Source organism: Hesperophylax consimilis, chromosome 22 (genome assembly GCF_061612785.1).
Source record: "Hesperophylax consimilis isolate HC1 chromosome 22, BYU_Hcon_1.0, whole genome shotgun sequence".
NCBI classification, from domain to species: Eukaryota; Metazoa; Arthropoda; class Insecta; order Trichoptera; family Limnephilidae; genus Hesperophylax; species Hesperophylax consimilis.
In genome coordinates, this window is record NC_142857.1 from 22,662,978 (window position 1) to 22,677,500 (window position 14,523).

The 14,523-nt window shown below is 38.6% G+C and overlaps 1 protein-coding gene across 3 annotated transcripts in view; it reads left to right on the plus strand.

Annotated features, from left to right (window-relative positions):
* Smr (nuclear receptor corepressor smrter) overlaps nucleotides 1-14,523 on the plus strand; it is a 608,275-nt gene that overhangs the window by 578,359 nt on the left and 15,393 nt on the right. For all 3 annotated transcript variants that reach the window (XM_089645124.1, XM_089645125.1, XM_089645126.1), the window contains 4 exons: nucleotides 9,647-9,854; nucleotides 10,650-10,774; nucleotides 10,887-13,068; nucleotides 13,188-13,402. In XM_089645124.1, the coding sequence (XP_089501250.1) occupies nucleotides 9,647-9,854; nucleotides 10,650-10,774; nucleotides 10,887-13,068; nucleotides 13,188-13,402 (2,730 nt within the window). The remainder of the gene's footprint in view (nucleotides 1-9,646; nucleotides 9,855-10,649; nucleotides 10,775-10,886; nucleotides 13,069-13,187; nucleotides 13,403-14,523) is intronic.

Below are 14,523 nucleotides of genomic sequence, written 5' to 3' on the forward strand. Positions count from 1 at the left end.
CTAACTCTCTCACTAGATGGCGTCGAGACAAATTGTCTACATTTTTTGGTGAAGATACTAGAATTAGTATTACAATGAGGGTTGTTTAGTATGTGATTTTGTCTGGTTTGTCTGATGGGTACCCTTAATTGAATTATTTCAAGTAATTCTGGGCAATCTATCACGGAGGTGGCTATTTTTTGTAATATAGTACATCTGCGGAGTTTCTACGACTTTCTAGTGACGATATCTTGAAAAATGCGGCTGACTCCTCATGGTTCAGATGAGGAGTCAGCCGCGGGGTGTTGGTACACAACCGAAATGAGTGTGATTGATGATTCGATGATAATGTACTCGTAATATGTGGCGCTGGTGGACGGATCCACCATTAAATATAAAAGTTTTATTCACAGTTGGAAACAAGCCACTTAATCCCTTAATACCTCCATATCGCCACCCCAATCGGCCCAACCAACGCCCGCCCGTCCAGTTAAGCAAAACGATTGATCATATTAAATTCAAATATTCATTAGCGTCGCATTCACGTTAAAACAACGGCCTCAAAGGGCATAATAAATGACAGCCATTTCACGATGGTTATCGTCGAATTGATTCAGTGCTTCAACTAAACTACTCGGCGTATTGACTTGTTCAAATTATTACAAAGACTTCGGAACTTCAGATGTGACAGCAGATAGGCGAATAACAACGCGGGCGACTATATTTATACTTTCATTTGGAGAATTACTTTGGCGGATGGTAAATGCGACGCCGTCGAAATTTAGTTAAATTAACCAAAAATATTCATTTCTAAGCACTTTGTCAATTTCATCATTTTTCATCCCTTGTATGTGAGTAATATGGAATGCCCACTCCAACTCTTAAATATGCGAATATAGATAAAATGTCGCAACCTTACAAAGATTAACGTGATGTTATGTTTTTTCACTAAATATTTTTCTTGTATAATATTATTTTTTCTTCTATTATTTCGCTGTATGATTTACCTCTTCTTATATTTTGACAAGCTTACAAAAATTACTAAAAAAACTTGACCAAATTTATAATTCGCACAAATAACCATGAACAATGTGACCTTAGAACGGGCTCCCCCCAGTAAGGTCACATTATTTGCAACAGTTGTAAAAACAATTAAATAACGCAAATAGAAACAGTAATTTAAAAAAACTTTATTAATTTTACTAAGACTAGCGCTAACCCGTGAAAAATCACGGGATATTATATTTGTAGGATTTGTGAAGCTGAAAGCATTTATTAAAAAATATTTGTATCAGGATTTGAGAGACGATCAGAAATTAACCTTTCGAATGATCACCGTTAGTAAACTTAAAAAATTATGGACGGGTTGTTTCGGAGAATCTGAACAATTCATCAAATTTCAACGTTCATTTTCAAGTTCTGTGAAAGACTTTTTCAAGTTCTGTTTTTATTTCAGTTTTGTCAAGCAACTAGCCTACAGTGATATAAAAACAGAACTTGAATAAATCTTTCACAGAACCCGAAAATGAACGTTGAAATTTGATGAATTGTTCAAATTTTCCGAAACAACCCGTCCTATGACTTCTGTCAAAAGGATATTTGAAATTTTCACGGCCAAAAGAATTATATTGATTTATATTTGGGTATTGTGCCGTGTGGCGCTGCCTCCTTCCTTAACCAACGTTTCGGACAGCTTTAGAAATGAAATACACATTTCAAATATAAAACTGTTAATTAATTAATTGTTAATAATAATAAATAAATCTGTATCTAAATATTGTTCAAGAATGTCGCCCGTTGTGAAAAGAAATGAGACTTGTGTTGAATTGATACTCTCAATATCGCCCTGGTGAAAAATCATCATTATCATATTATCATATTATCTGCCTAACTCCCCGGAAACAGCGTCGTGGTTAGTTAGTTTTAGTTATATAACAACACTTAAGTAGGTACCAAAGTTTGTTGGCTAGGTTAGGTTAGGTTGATTATTTAGTATTTGATTCGTTCGCTATTCTCGTTGGCGCAAAACATTATAGTACAGTCGCTAATTGATGAAATGTGAATAAACGATAATTTGAAACACCGCCACCGACCGTACGTGTAGTGTATGTGATAATCCCGCCATCGCCCGTTCGCACTCGTGTAGTGTATGTGATAATCCCCGCTGATGATTCCAGAAAGGGAATTATTCAGGGACCGCTTTCGGCTCTGGCGGGGACAGAACGGGTGGCGATGTGATGTGGGTGGGATGGGGTGGGGGGAGGGGGGGGGGTTGGGACGAGCAGCCCGCACTGGCTACAGCTCACTATTGACTCTGAACATTTATTAGATTAAAGCGGGGGACGCGGCGGTATCAAACGGTGGCGCGCCACTCTGCAAAAGTGCCGTGTTTTACAACACAAGCAAGCAACCAAGTGCTGGGAGGCTGCGCCGATTTTGTTATTTATTTCTATTTAAAAAATACTAGTGTGGTCCTGCAATTGAGAGGTCCGTTGCAACCATAGACATATGAATATTAGTAGACCTGCCCTAAGTGATTAAAAGCGTATTATCCCCACTCCCCATACCGGTTCCATTGGAGCCGGCTGTGCTCGCGTATGGCCTCAAGTGAAATTTGAAAACGTGACGTCATCATTCTTGTGCGAACTATGGTCGAGGCATCATCGGTTCATTTTACGAAATAACACGGCAAAATGTTGACTTGTACTATGAAAACTTGTAAAAATAGATGTGAAAAAGAGAATAAACCCAATTGTCGTATTACATTCCATATATAAGCATTATTTTACTTTATTTTAAGCATATTCACATCGTATAATATGAATCAGTTGTTACTATCACATCGAGAAACGTCTGGACGCGAAACACAAAGCTGGTTGGTTGCTGGGAAGTAAATTATGAACATTTATAAAAGTGTCTTAACTAAATACTTAAACGAAATATTCGACTCTGAAAATAGAACCGAATTTTTTTGCCGAATTTGGACTTCGCAAATTTGTTCATAACGTGGCGAGTAATTTGCGCTCCCATGTAAAAATGTCTATTCATTCAAAAGCAGATTTTACTTTTAAGAAGTAAATGGTGATATTATAATGCGAGATGCCTATTTACTGTCAGATTGATTTATTAACGAATCACAGTCAGCTTCACTCCCTTCGTTCTTCAACAGTTGATTTTACCCCTCGCCATTATCTTCTCGTCTATTAATTCTTATGTCTGTGGTTGCAACCATTTTTATACAAACAAAATAACCGAGTAATACATAATTTATTTAAACTAATCGTGTTTTTCATGTCCTCTACGTTAGGAGTGTTGTAGAGGACCCTTTTCAGTAGATGAATTTTATTTAGTACAGTGAAAGACTTATGTTACAAGCGCCGTTTATGAACATGTCACCATATGATTTTAATAATAGCTAATTTTAGTGACACCAGAGCTCAGTGTCAAGAGTTTTTGCTGCTTCAGAACAATGTAGGTTTATTATAAATTTTGGAAAGTTTTTTAACTTTGTAAAATGTTAGGTACCTAATTAACATTTACACTATCAACAGTGTTAACTATTTACCTAATATTTTGTTTACAGTTTCGTTTTTCAGTGTATTAGTTTCTATGTACCAAGTCTGAAGCATTATTATAAGTGCATATATTTTTCCCGTTAACGAGGGTTAAGGTACGGTCCGATGGGTTAACTCCGCGCGGAAATAATATACTTAGATTAATGAACGTATGTTGTATTTATAATCCAGAGCGAGAGCCCGCTTGCCGATTCATAAAGGGACGCCCTGTGTAACTTCCAATTTAATTACAGCCTAATTTGGTATTCACAAAAACAAAGAAACTTAAACGAACGAAGGCTTGGGGGTGAATATAATAAAATAAACACCCAATTTGTTTAGGTTTGTTGTTTATTTCATTGAAATTCATTTATTATGATTTACTTCATAAGTTTATCGATTGGTTCTCTGGTTCCATATTATGTTCGTTTATTATGATTTACTACACAAGTTTATCGATTGGTTCTCTGGTTCCATATTATATTCGTTTATGATGATTTACTTCATAAGTTTATCGATTGGTTCTCTGGTTCCATATTATATTCGTTTATGATGATTTACTTCATAAGTTTATCGATTGGTTCTCTGGTTCCATATTATATTCGTTTATGATGATTTACTTCATAAGTTTATCGATTGGTTCTCTGGTTCCATATTATATTCGTTTATGATGATTTACTTCATAAGTTTATCGATTGGTTCTCTGGTTCCATATTATGTACGTTTATCATGATTTACTTCAAAAGTAAGTCGACTAGTTCTCTGGTTTCACATTTTCTACATTTATGATGATTTACGTCATAATTTTATCGATTAGTTCTCTGCTTCTATATTTTGTACATTTATTTCATAATTTAGCAAGGAGTTCTCTGGTTTCGATGAATGAATTCGCCATTTTCAGTATTGCATTTGTTTCGAAATTTATTTTAATTCCATACAGAAGAGTCTCAACTCTCCTAAACTAGTTTGAATATGGGGACCCAAATTTTGTAATTTTAGGCTGAAGGAAATAAGATGTGGAAGAGGGAGGTTCGATAATGAACTGATATAAGAACCCGGCATTAGTACCTACTCTTAATTTTGTTCTGTCAATGAAAATGACTTCGCAATAATGATATATTTACCAAAACATTATGATTCACTTTGAATAGGTTCTATACGCGGGATAACCATTTAGTTGATTACATATTATAATGAAAGAATATTCAACTCTACGGATGAAAGATAAAACAACACACATACACGCAGAAAACTTCCCGATTAAAATAATATTGCTAATTTATTAAGAATTTCTTTCGTATTTCTGTTAAAAACGGGATTGTAGGCCATTAAGGAATGAATTGATAGGTTTCCTGATAACTAAGCAAAATACCAATGTTTTCTCACGATGTCCGAACACGTGTTATGATATAATATTAATACAAACCCAGGTGGGTGAACAGGTACCAGGTGGTTTTCCGGTATTATTATTAGTTTGCTAACACTTTATCAGGAAGATTCTTGCAGTCCCGTTTTTAACAGGATTACCAATAACATGAAGAGATTTTTAATTAATCAGCATTACTCATTTTTCCCGTCTACTCTTCATTTTTCTGCTAATGAAGAATGACTTCATCTAAATGATACCTAATTACCTAATTTAATTTTTGATTCCTTTAAAAAATACATAATTTATTTTTAATAGGTTCTGTGTGCAAGATACTCTATTTTTTTGTTATTATGTACTAGCTGTACTCCGCCACGCGTTGCTGTAGCTCTGTCTGTTTGTGCATATAGAGAAACGGTAGCGCCTTTTGCTTTTAGGTCAAGGGGCGTTTTTTTTTTGTAAATTTTACCTTTCACAGGTGATATATATATATATAATGTAAACAAACATACGCGTATTCGAATGCAACTTTGTGTCAAACTTTCAAAGCAATCCGTGAAGAACTTTCGGAGATTTAAGATTTTGAACAAACGAACATTTACATTTTTATTTATATAGATAGATTCAAGGAATATTGAATATGCAGCACAACATTCTAACCAATTCAAAATTCAAATTCAAAAAAATATTTATTGCAGAGTACAGAGTACAAAGGGATAGATACCCTTAGCTTATAGGTTACATCCTATTTCTTCCAGCTAACCCAACAAATACACATTATATTACATAACCCAACAATTACATTTCAACAAATGTACGTAAATAAAAAAACAGGTATTTAATTTATGTAAGGTATTCATTTAAGGTGTAGTGACATTTGTTTAAAAGAAATGTTTTTAGTGATGATTGGAAGGTTGTTAACGTGGAAGGTTGTTATATACTTTAATGGTCATGTAGTGTGGTCCTTTTTTTGAAATATAGTTTTGTTTGCTTTTGGGATTGATAAGTTTTTTGTAAACCTTGTAGCGTGTTTATGTGTTGAGTTTTTTGTGGGAACTTTTCTGGAAATGATAACAGGCATAACTAACAGGCATAACTCCATTATATATATATATACAGGGTGTCCGGAAACTCGTAGTACAAGCGGGAAACTGGTGAATCTACATCACATTTGGAGTCGATTTTGTAGTATACTTTTTTTTTATTTGAGCTTTCGTTATCGAGTAAATCGAATTTGAAGTTGATTTTTTTTTTTTTTTTTTTTTTTTTTTTTAATCAAATTCTTATAAATTATTACTGAAGATCAAAGTACCCAACTAATTAAAACTATTTGAAAGTAAAACAAATGAAGAAACTCGGATTTGAAGCATTATTTTGAAATCACCCTTCATTTAACCCGGTGTAATCATAAAATATTTCTGCTCTGCAGGGTTAAAACATCTGTTATTCAACCCTAAACACCAGAAAAAACTTTAGCCCTAAAATAGCCAAAAAATATTTTTTTTTGGTTTTTTTTTTTTTTTTTTGAAAATGCTCAAATCAAAAAACTTTATGTTTTTTTGGGTTCCCCATGTGGTGTAGATTCTCCAGTTTCCCGCTTGTACTACGAGTTTCCGGACACCGTGTATATATATGTCCGTCACTGTAAGAGATTTTTAAAAATTGGTCTACATGAATCCAGGTGATCAGAGTTTGTAATTTTTCGTAGGCACCTCTTTTGGATGATAAAAATATCTTTGGCGTTTACTGAGTTTTCCCAAAAAACTATTCCGTATTTTATCATTGAGTATGCGGTGATTACTGACTCGATGTTTAAGATATTTTTAAGGGTGACTAGAACAAAAGAAAAGCTACCGAGTTCTGCTACAACTTTAGATACAATCCTAACCTCGACACTTTTCACACATTCTCCCTAGCGACCGTTTTGCAATATTTACGTGTTTTTCGTTTGTTTATGGCTATACCTACATTCTACATTCTACAACTCGTTTAGTGGGCGAATCGTACACTAATATGCCTGGTGCTTCGGTTGCGTTTGGTGCTCTTTGTGACGTCCGGCTTGCACAGGGAAATGCACTAATATTTGCAATCTTGCGAACTGTAGCGCTGTCAATTTGTGCACTTAATTAAATCATAGCTTGATATTGTTCTCACTAAATAATGAACAAATTTTAAAATATGGAAATCTCCAAATGAATTTCAAATAATGAATCTTAAGGCGATGCACTACGTCGTGTAATATTTTAAATTGAGCCGCTATCAATAACAACCCTTGCGTAGATGGCGATAAGGTTTAAATTTCCGCTTAACACCTTCCGCCTGTTTTGATTTATGCAAGTAAAAAACATGGCCAAAAAGTGCCTTTTATTTTATTTTGTGGATGTTCAGGCATAAATATTTCATTTTTTTCGATCATTTTATAAATAACTTAATTTGCCACATTATACAATAAAATCATAACCAAAATGGGTTCGTAAGTAGGAGATTTTGAACTTTAAAGCAGTTTTCATAGGCCTTTACATTATTTTTTTCTTGTCTTATAAAAAGACTTATCTAAAAATACTCGATTATTTCAAAGGCCAAGATGTATTCTACTCGCAGTATTTAATTAAAGCATCTGAAACATTTCTAGGTGACCAAATTTTCAAACCAAAAACACATGATTTTGCATTACTACGTATGGCATCGCCTTAGCATTCATTATGTTCTTTGCTTTAATGAAATTCAACATTTTAGTTATCTGTTTTTTCCTTCTTTTTAAAGAAGATAGTTTGTAACTACTTGTTGAATTTGTATAGTTTAATGCAATTTTTCGCAAACATAATTACTCTGGGGTGAAATTCAAATGTCAGCAATTTTTCCCGCCGAACCCATTGGATTATCGGATTATTTGCCGTGCGTTTTCAATGCGTATGCACTTTTGCAATATTATGCGTGTTGTTAAAAATACCACTTCCATGTTTGCGTTAATTGCACCGCAACGTGAGCAAAATGCATTTCAGTATTTTTTGCCGAATTGCATTTGAGTAGATTTCCCGCCGTCGTTAATTCGCGCTATCACGTAATAATTAATAACTTGTTGATTCGGAATACTTCCTATTTTAATGGTTAAAGCATATGGGTTTATTGAATTCTTCCTTTATCTTTGTAATGGTACGTATACATTTGCGAACCGAAATGCGAACCATGCCACGAATTACGGGAAATGAAGGAAGTAACTGGAACCGGCGTTTCGCGCCATTTGCGGTTACTTCGTTCCGTTCGTTCAGTTCGGCAATTCGACTCGCGTATGTATACGTAGCTTCAGGTAACGGATTATTATTAGCTATCCCCGGGGAGGTTCCGTGATAACTCAACACAGTGACAATTCAACACACTTTTAAAAAGTGATAAAAAGTCATTAGACACGATGTAAAAAAAAAATTTAAACCTGACCTAACCTAACCTAACCCACTTAACCCAGTTAATAAAGTTTTTGTTTCATCACTTTCCATAACTTTATATAACTTTTTAAAGATGTGATGAATTATCATTTTGATGATTTATCCGGTCACCCCCCAGGGAACGGTTGGATAGTTGTTTATTTACACATAGTACAATTCATTCAATTTTAATTTTTTTTTTGTTTTTTGTTTTTGGGGTGTTATGCCGTGTTGCGCTAACTCCTTCTTTAGCCGACGTTTCGGACAGCGTTGCAGTGTCCATCATCAGGGCAGATCCGGTAGATCCGAAGATGTGTGATCTACCGGATCTGCCCTGATGATGGACACTGCAACGCTGTCCGAAACGTCGGCTAAAGAAGGAGTTTAGTTAGCGCAACACGGCATAACACCCCAAAAACAAACAGCAAAAATGCTTTTGGCCGTGAGAATCTAAAAACTTACCAATTTTAAAATACCTCTATTTCATTTTCTATTTGTTTTCGTCAATGAATGAAAGCAAATTTTGGAAGTGGAAATTAACCCACTTCCTGACATCCGATCGAGCTGAAACTCGGGAGATAAACTCGTTGTCGGCACTTTTGGTGGCAATCACGCATACACACGCGGCCTTATTACCACTGGACTATGACGGCCGGCATAGTCCAGTGGTAACGCATTGGACTGCCATTCCGAAGGTCGCGGGTTCGAACCCGGCGTGCGCAAATAAATTTTATTTGATTAATTTGTGTTATTTCACAATTAATTAATTAAAAATTAATTAAAATAATATATAGTATATTTGCGGCACGTTCCAGAGTGGAAGATACTACCAGTATCGCCCTGGTGTAAGACCACCATTCAGAATTGAAACGTTGCTCCAAATGGCTTTAGCCGTGTTTAGTGACTAGATCTGAATAGCCAGGTACTTCCCCACCTTCCTCTTTCCCTTCCCCACTTACCTTCAGCCTCACAACATCCCCCAATTGGGGATGCCATAGTTTCACTGGCTCCAGACGGGAGCAGTTGGGACTCTTGTGAGGTATTCACTGTAAAAAAAAAAAAAATTCTCTGAAATTGGATGACATTACAGCAATTAATATACGAAATAAATGCCGGTGCCTAAATGTCGGTCGATATGGCTCAGTTGACATTTTAAAAGTTAACATAGATATATTATAGTAAAAAAAAATATTTTTCATGGGTTAATTTTTTTCTTTCATGTTTAGGTATGTATAATTATTTCTTCCTGTTGTAGATTTGGCTTGTTAAAGATTATCTTTTCATATTTGGACCGCAATAAACAATATATTCTCTTGTCTTTTCAGTGACCGACGCGGCAATGGACACGTCGGCGCGCCCGTCCACGCCGAGCGCTGGTGCCGGGCACGCGTGCGCCGTGTGTTTGGCGGAACGGTGCGCGAGCACGCGGCCCGTGGCGCGCGCGCAGGCCCACCATTACGGGCTACGCGAAGACGCGCTCGCGCAAGGCGCTCGTGTCTGCAAGACTTGCCATTGCAAGTTTGTCAGGTCCAGGTATGTAGTTTTAATACATGCGCAAGACTTACCAATACCCCCTACATAGCATCCCCAAAAATTACATAGGCCACAAGGGAAATTATTCCCCGCATGACCTCCTGTGTGAAGTTAACATTAAAAAAGTTGCAATAATAAATTAATTATTATACTGCTCGGATTAAATTTTTTACTCAATATTATTCATGCAAGATTTTTTTTAGACTTGCACCACTGTTTCAATCCTCAAAAATACGGTCATTTTTGTATTTTGCGTTTAGTTGCTAACTTTACGTTTCTTCAGATGACATTTGCGATGTCATACTGTCGTATTACGGCCGTTATAAGCAGTACGTATGTGCGTGATTATGACTAACATTTTCTACAAACCCTTTCTTATCCCCCATTATTATCTATTATGAGTAAGATGGTTAGTGTTATATAAAATTAGATTTTATTTTACATTAATAGATTTTCCGTAGTAAAATTCAATAAAATGTAGCAGCGAAATGTGGCCAATGGTTTATTTAATATTTTAATTAAGTACAACGGCTTTCACACTGAGCAGCTATGTTCCTTATGGCTTTCCGGTTAACAAAGAGTAGCCACCTCCGGTCTGGAGCCCTAAATACCTCAAAAAACCCTTAACCCTGTTTAAAAATGTGTGGTCCGGTTTGATAGAGTCCCCCTATCTTTACGAACATAATGCAGTCTTTGCAGCATTCCCACTTGATACTGGAAATGCTGTCGTAAACCATTTTTATTATGTTTGTAAGAAAAAGTAATGTAGTGTGTGTGTTTGTTTGTTTGTTGCAGGTACACGCGGTGTCCATTACCCACGTGCCCAGTACCGAAAGTGCGAGCCAAGCGTTTGCGCATGTTGCCGCCCAAGTGGCTGGAGCTGCCGCCTGATGTGCGGGACCCCGTCATTGCGGAATTCCGTAAGTCTCCTCTATATTAACTACACCTGATATATCTCATAGCTCGTATCACTATTTATTATTTATATACAACGTTATTTATATACAATAAAAATACTTGTATATTTTGCAGAAATCCCTCCAACCCTCGCTAAGTGCTGCCTGGCCTGCTTCAAGAGGATAACTCGCCGACTAGCGCCGCACCTGCAGTTGGAGCCGGCGGAGCAAGTGGCCGACGTGGAGAGTTCCTTCTCCGAGGAAGACATCCTTAAGATGAAGACTCTTCTCCAGGAGCACGACACCAACTGGAAGACCATTGCGGACGTCATGTCCAAGCCCATCAACTACATCAAATCCTTCTATGTAAACTTCAGAACAAAGTACGGACTCGACAACGCCGTCTCCGAGTTCAACAAGCTCAAATTCAGCGAGGACATGAAACCGGTTCTGACGGATGAAGAGGAAAGTGGAAGCAGTACCTCATCCTGCGATGAAACTACAGAGTTACACAACTCCGATACTGCCTCCGCTGAGTCACCCAACCATCCTATCATGCAGAGCAAGAGCGAGAGCGATAACATGAATGAACCCATAATCATGGACGGAATCAACGCCTCTCCCGTGTTCCCGGCCATTATGCTGCCCGGACAGATGTTGGAGGACAAGTCCAGATTACTGGGAATGCCTCCTTTACCTTGCTCTGATAATTTGACTAGTCCCACCATCTTATCGCAACCGCCTCCTATGGGATTATCGCAACCTCCGTCTAAGATTATTGTAACCAAGGATGAATACGATAGCTCAGCGACAGAAACGGCGGACGAAGAGAATGAATCCCCGACGAATCGGCAGAGTCCAAAGGTCCTCTCCATTACGCAGAACCAGTCTCCTTATCCGTCCCAAACCACCATCACGGTGGTGCCGGGTAACCAGCACAACGGGCCGGTGCAGAATCTCCAGGTTCAAGGACAGCCCAGATTAGATAGCAATTCTCCACTCACTGTAAGGGACGTCATGCTGAATGTCATTGAGAGAACTCTGATGAAGAAGGGCCCTTCCATGCCACCACAGCAGCAGCAGAACAACAACCAGCAGCAACAACAGAAGCCCTCCAACATTGTCCAACCTAAGAACGATTCTAGAAATGACATCACTTTTGTCAGAGAGTACAGACAGGAGCCAGTGAATAAGAACATGTTGGGAACGCCTCTGTCCAGTCACAGGCAGGGATCAGAGTCTCTTGCCACCCTCAGTGTGGTGAACTCCCACGGACATGCCCAGCAGCCCATGCACCAGCAGCAGTTGCTGCTTAGTCCTCAAATAGCGGCCACCATCACTCCCGTAAACCAGGCGTCCTCGCAGTCTCAAGACAACATTCCTAAGGACGGGCTCGTTGTTGTGCAGATTCAACAAGAACCCCAGACCTTGGACTTGAGCATTAAGAAGCCGAGAGATCAGAACTTCGGGGGTCCTCCGCCCCCTGCGCACTCCAAACCACTGCACTCCCTCCATCACTCTTCTCCGCAGGGCTCTGGCCAACCCCCCAAAGTGACAGTGTACAGGACAGACCCCAGTTATATAAGTTATCACCACAATGCGGAGCAAAACCGTCTATCCAAATCTCCCTTAGTGTACGTATCTCCTGTACCCAATTCCCAACACAATCTGTCTCAAATACCTCAGAGAGGACAGCAGGCTGTTCAGTCGCAGCAACCCATCTCGCAAGCCAAGATATCCAAAGCAGCGCCGAGACTCAGTCCCAAGATCAGTTCTCACGGGCCCAAGGGCAGCATAACTCACGGGACTCCTGTCAACTCTTCGCAGCCCCCTCAAATGCAGCAGCAGAACTCGTCGAGTTTGAGTCCACGTTTCGACATGCTGAGACAAACACCTCCAGAAACAAAGATCGGGTCGATAACGCAAGGAACACCAGTCCACATGCCTCCTTATCACTTACCGGATAAGCGTGCAATGTACGAGTTCTTCGGTCCACGTAACGACAAGCGACAGAGTCCGCAGAGTAGTGCGGCTGGAACGTTTAGTCCGTATTCGCAAGCTCCAGCTCCCCAGCAAACGGGATCTCCGTCAACGAATGTTGTAGGAGTTCCAAGCGGAGGTGGAACTTTCACCTCGCCAACTCCGTACAGCAGACCTCCTTCATACGGGTTGGAACAGAGGCAAATCATCATGGCGGACTATATAACCTCGCAACAGATGCACGGATCTCACCAGAGAAGGACGAGCCAAGAGCAGCCGCCCACGAGGCAGCCCACCTACATCTCTACGCGAGGGTCTCCCGCAGAACATCTCTCAAGGTGATTGTTATTCTTTATATTCGTACCTAGACCATGCATACTGCTTTTACTGCTCTGACTGTTCTACCCCACACGGCTTCAGGACTTCCCCACTAATAATGTTAATATGATGTCCCCAGCTCCGTAAGCCCGGGCCAGGGAGCACCCCAGCAGCGCCGCGAGGGAGTAATCCAGCGTCACAATACTTCGGTGCCCCCGCCGTCCATCCCTGCGGCCGGGCCCCCCTCGCAGGGCCCCGCACCCAACTTGTCTCAGCCCCCGCCTCCACTGCCACCACCCGCCAAGGCGCAGGAACCCCACCAGCGGCAGCAGATGCATCACTACCCTCCTCCAGGTAAATACTACATTCTTGCAACTAGACCCCAAAGTTTGAGTTGACACTGAAGCCTGTATCTAACCATGTCTAGATCGTTTACTTCCAATTACTTCTCCAATACATTCTCTTCCCCAACATAAGACCCCTCACCACTGTGTGTGATTCAAAACCCTACAGTGCACAGCGATGTTTGGTGGTTACCTTGGGGTGTTTCAATCATATTTGTCATCCATACAATTGACAATCAGTATTTAACCTGTAGAATGCCGATTCTCGGCCCCGTTTTGGCTTTATACCAAATTTTGATCAGTTGACAAGCATAAATAAATAAGATTGCTAACTTCTTGTAATCCTTTAAGACAATGTAACTACAAAGTAACATGAAGTATTTATTGTATCTAATGATAATTATTATATGTACTATGTCTGTACTGTCATATTCTGTATTATGTGTGTAAAAGTCCTACGGGCATTCAATAAATGAATAACAGCATGATCGTTAAACTAGAATTATCATCTTAAATGACATTTTCTAGGGTTTAGGTTAGATCCACTCTGAATGGTGCTTTCTAAAATTCTATGGTTTCATCATCCAAGTAAATGTGTCTTTTTCCTCCTTGTCTTTCTTAGTTCGCAGAATAAAAATCATCCCAAGGTTCCTTACCAGGATGTACGTCCTGTTACTCATCTTTGTTTTCTTTTTTCACAGAATATTAATTTTATTAATCCCATAATAAAATAACCTATTAACTCCCATAATAAAAGCAATAAAATCTTTTTATTGCAAACACCTATCTAGTAATATAAATGCATCATCTGTAAGTTGTAATGCCACAGTTTGATAATGCCTGCAGAGGGCGAAACAGCTGTCACACGTAATAATAATTACATAGCAGAACTTGTTTATAAATAAACTGTTTTTATAAATTGAATAATAATAATATTATTGAGTATGTATATAAAATAAATAAAAATAGTGGAGTTCTACAAATTAAACTTGAAAACAATAAATTAATGTATTACTCCCTTATCTAACAGTTATGGGATACCCTTCGAAGCACAATTTCCTTATCTTCCTAATAGTCGAATGCCACTAGGATAAAAGGAGCGCTTACAAATATGAATATGTATTACAATGA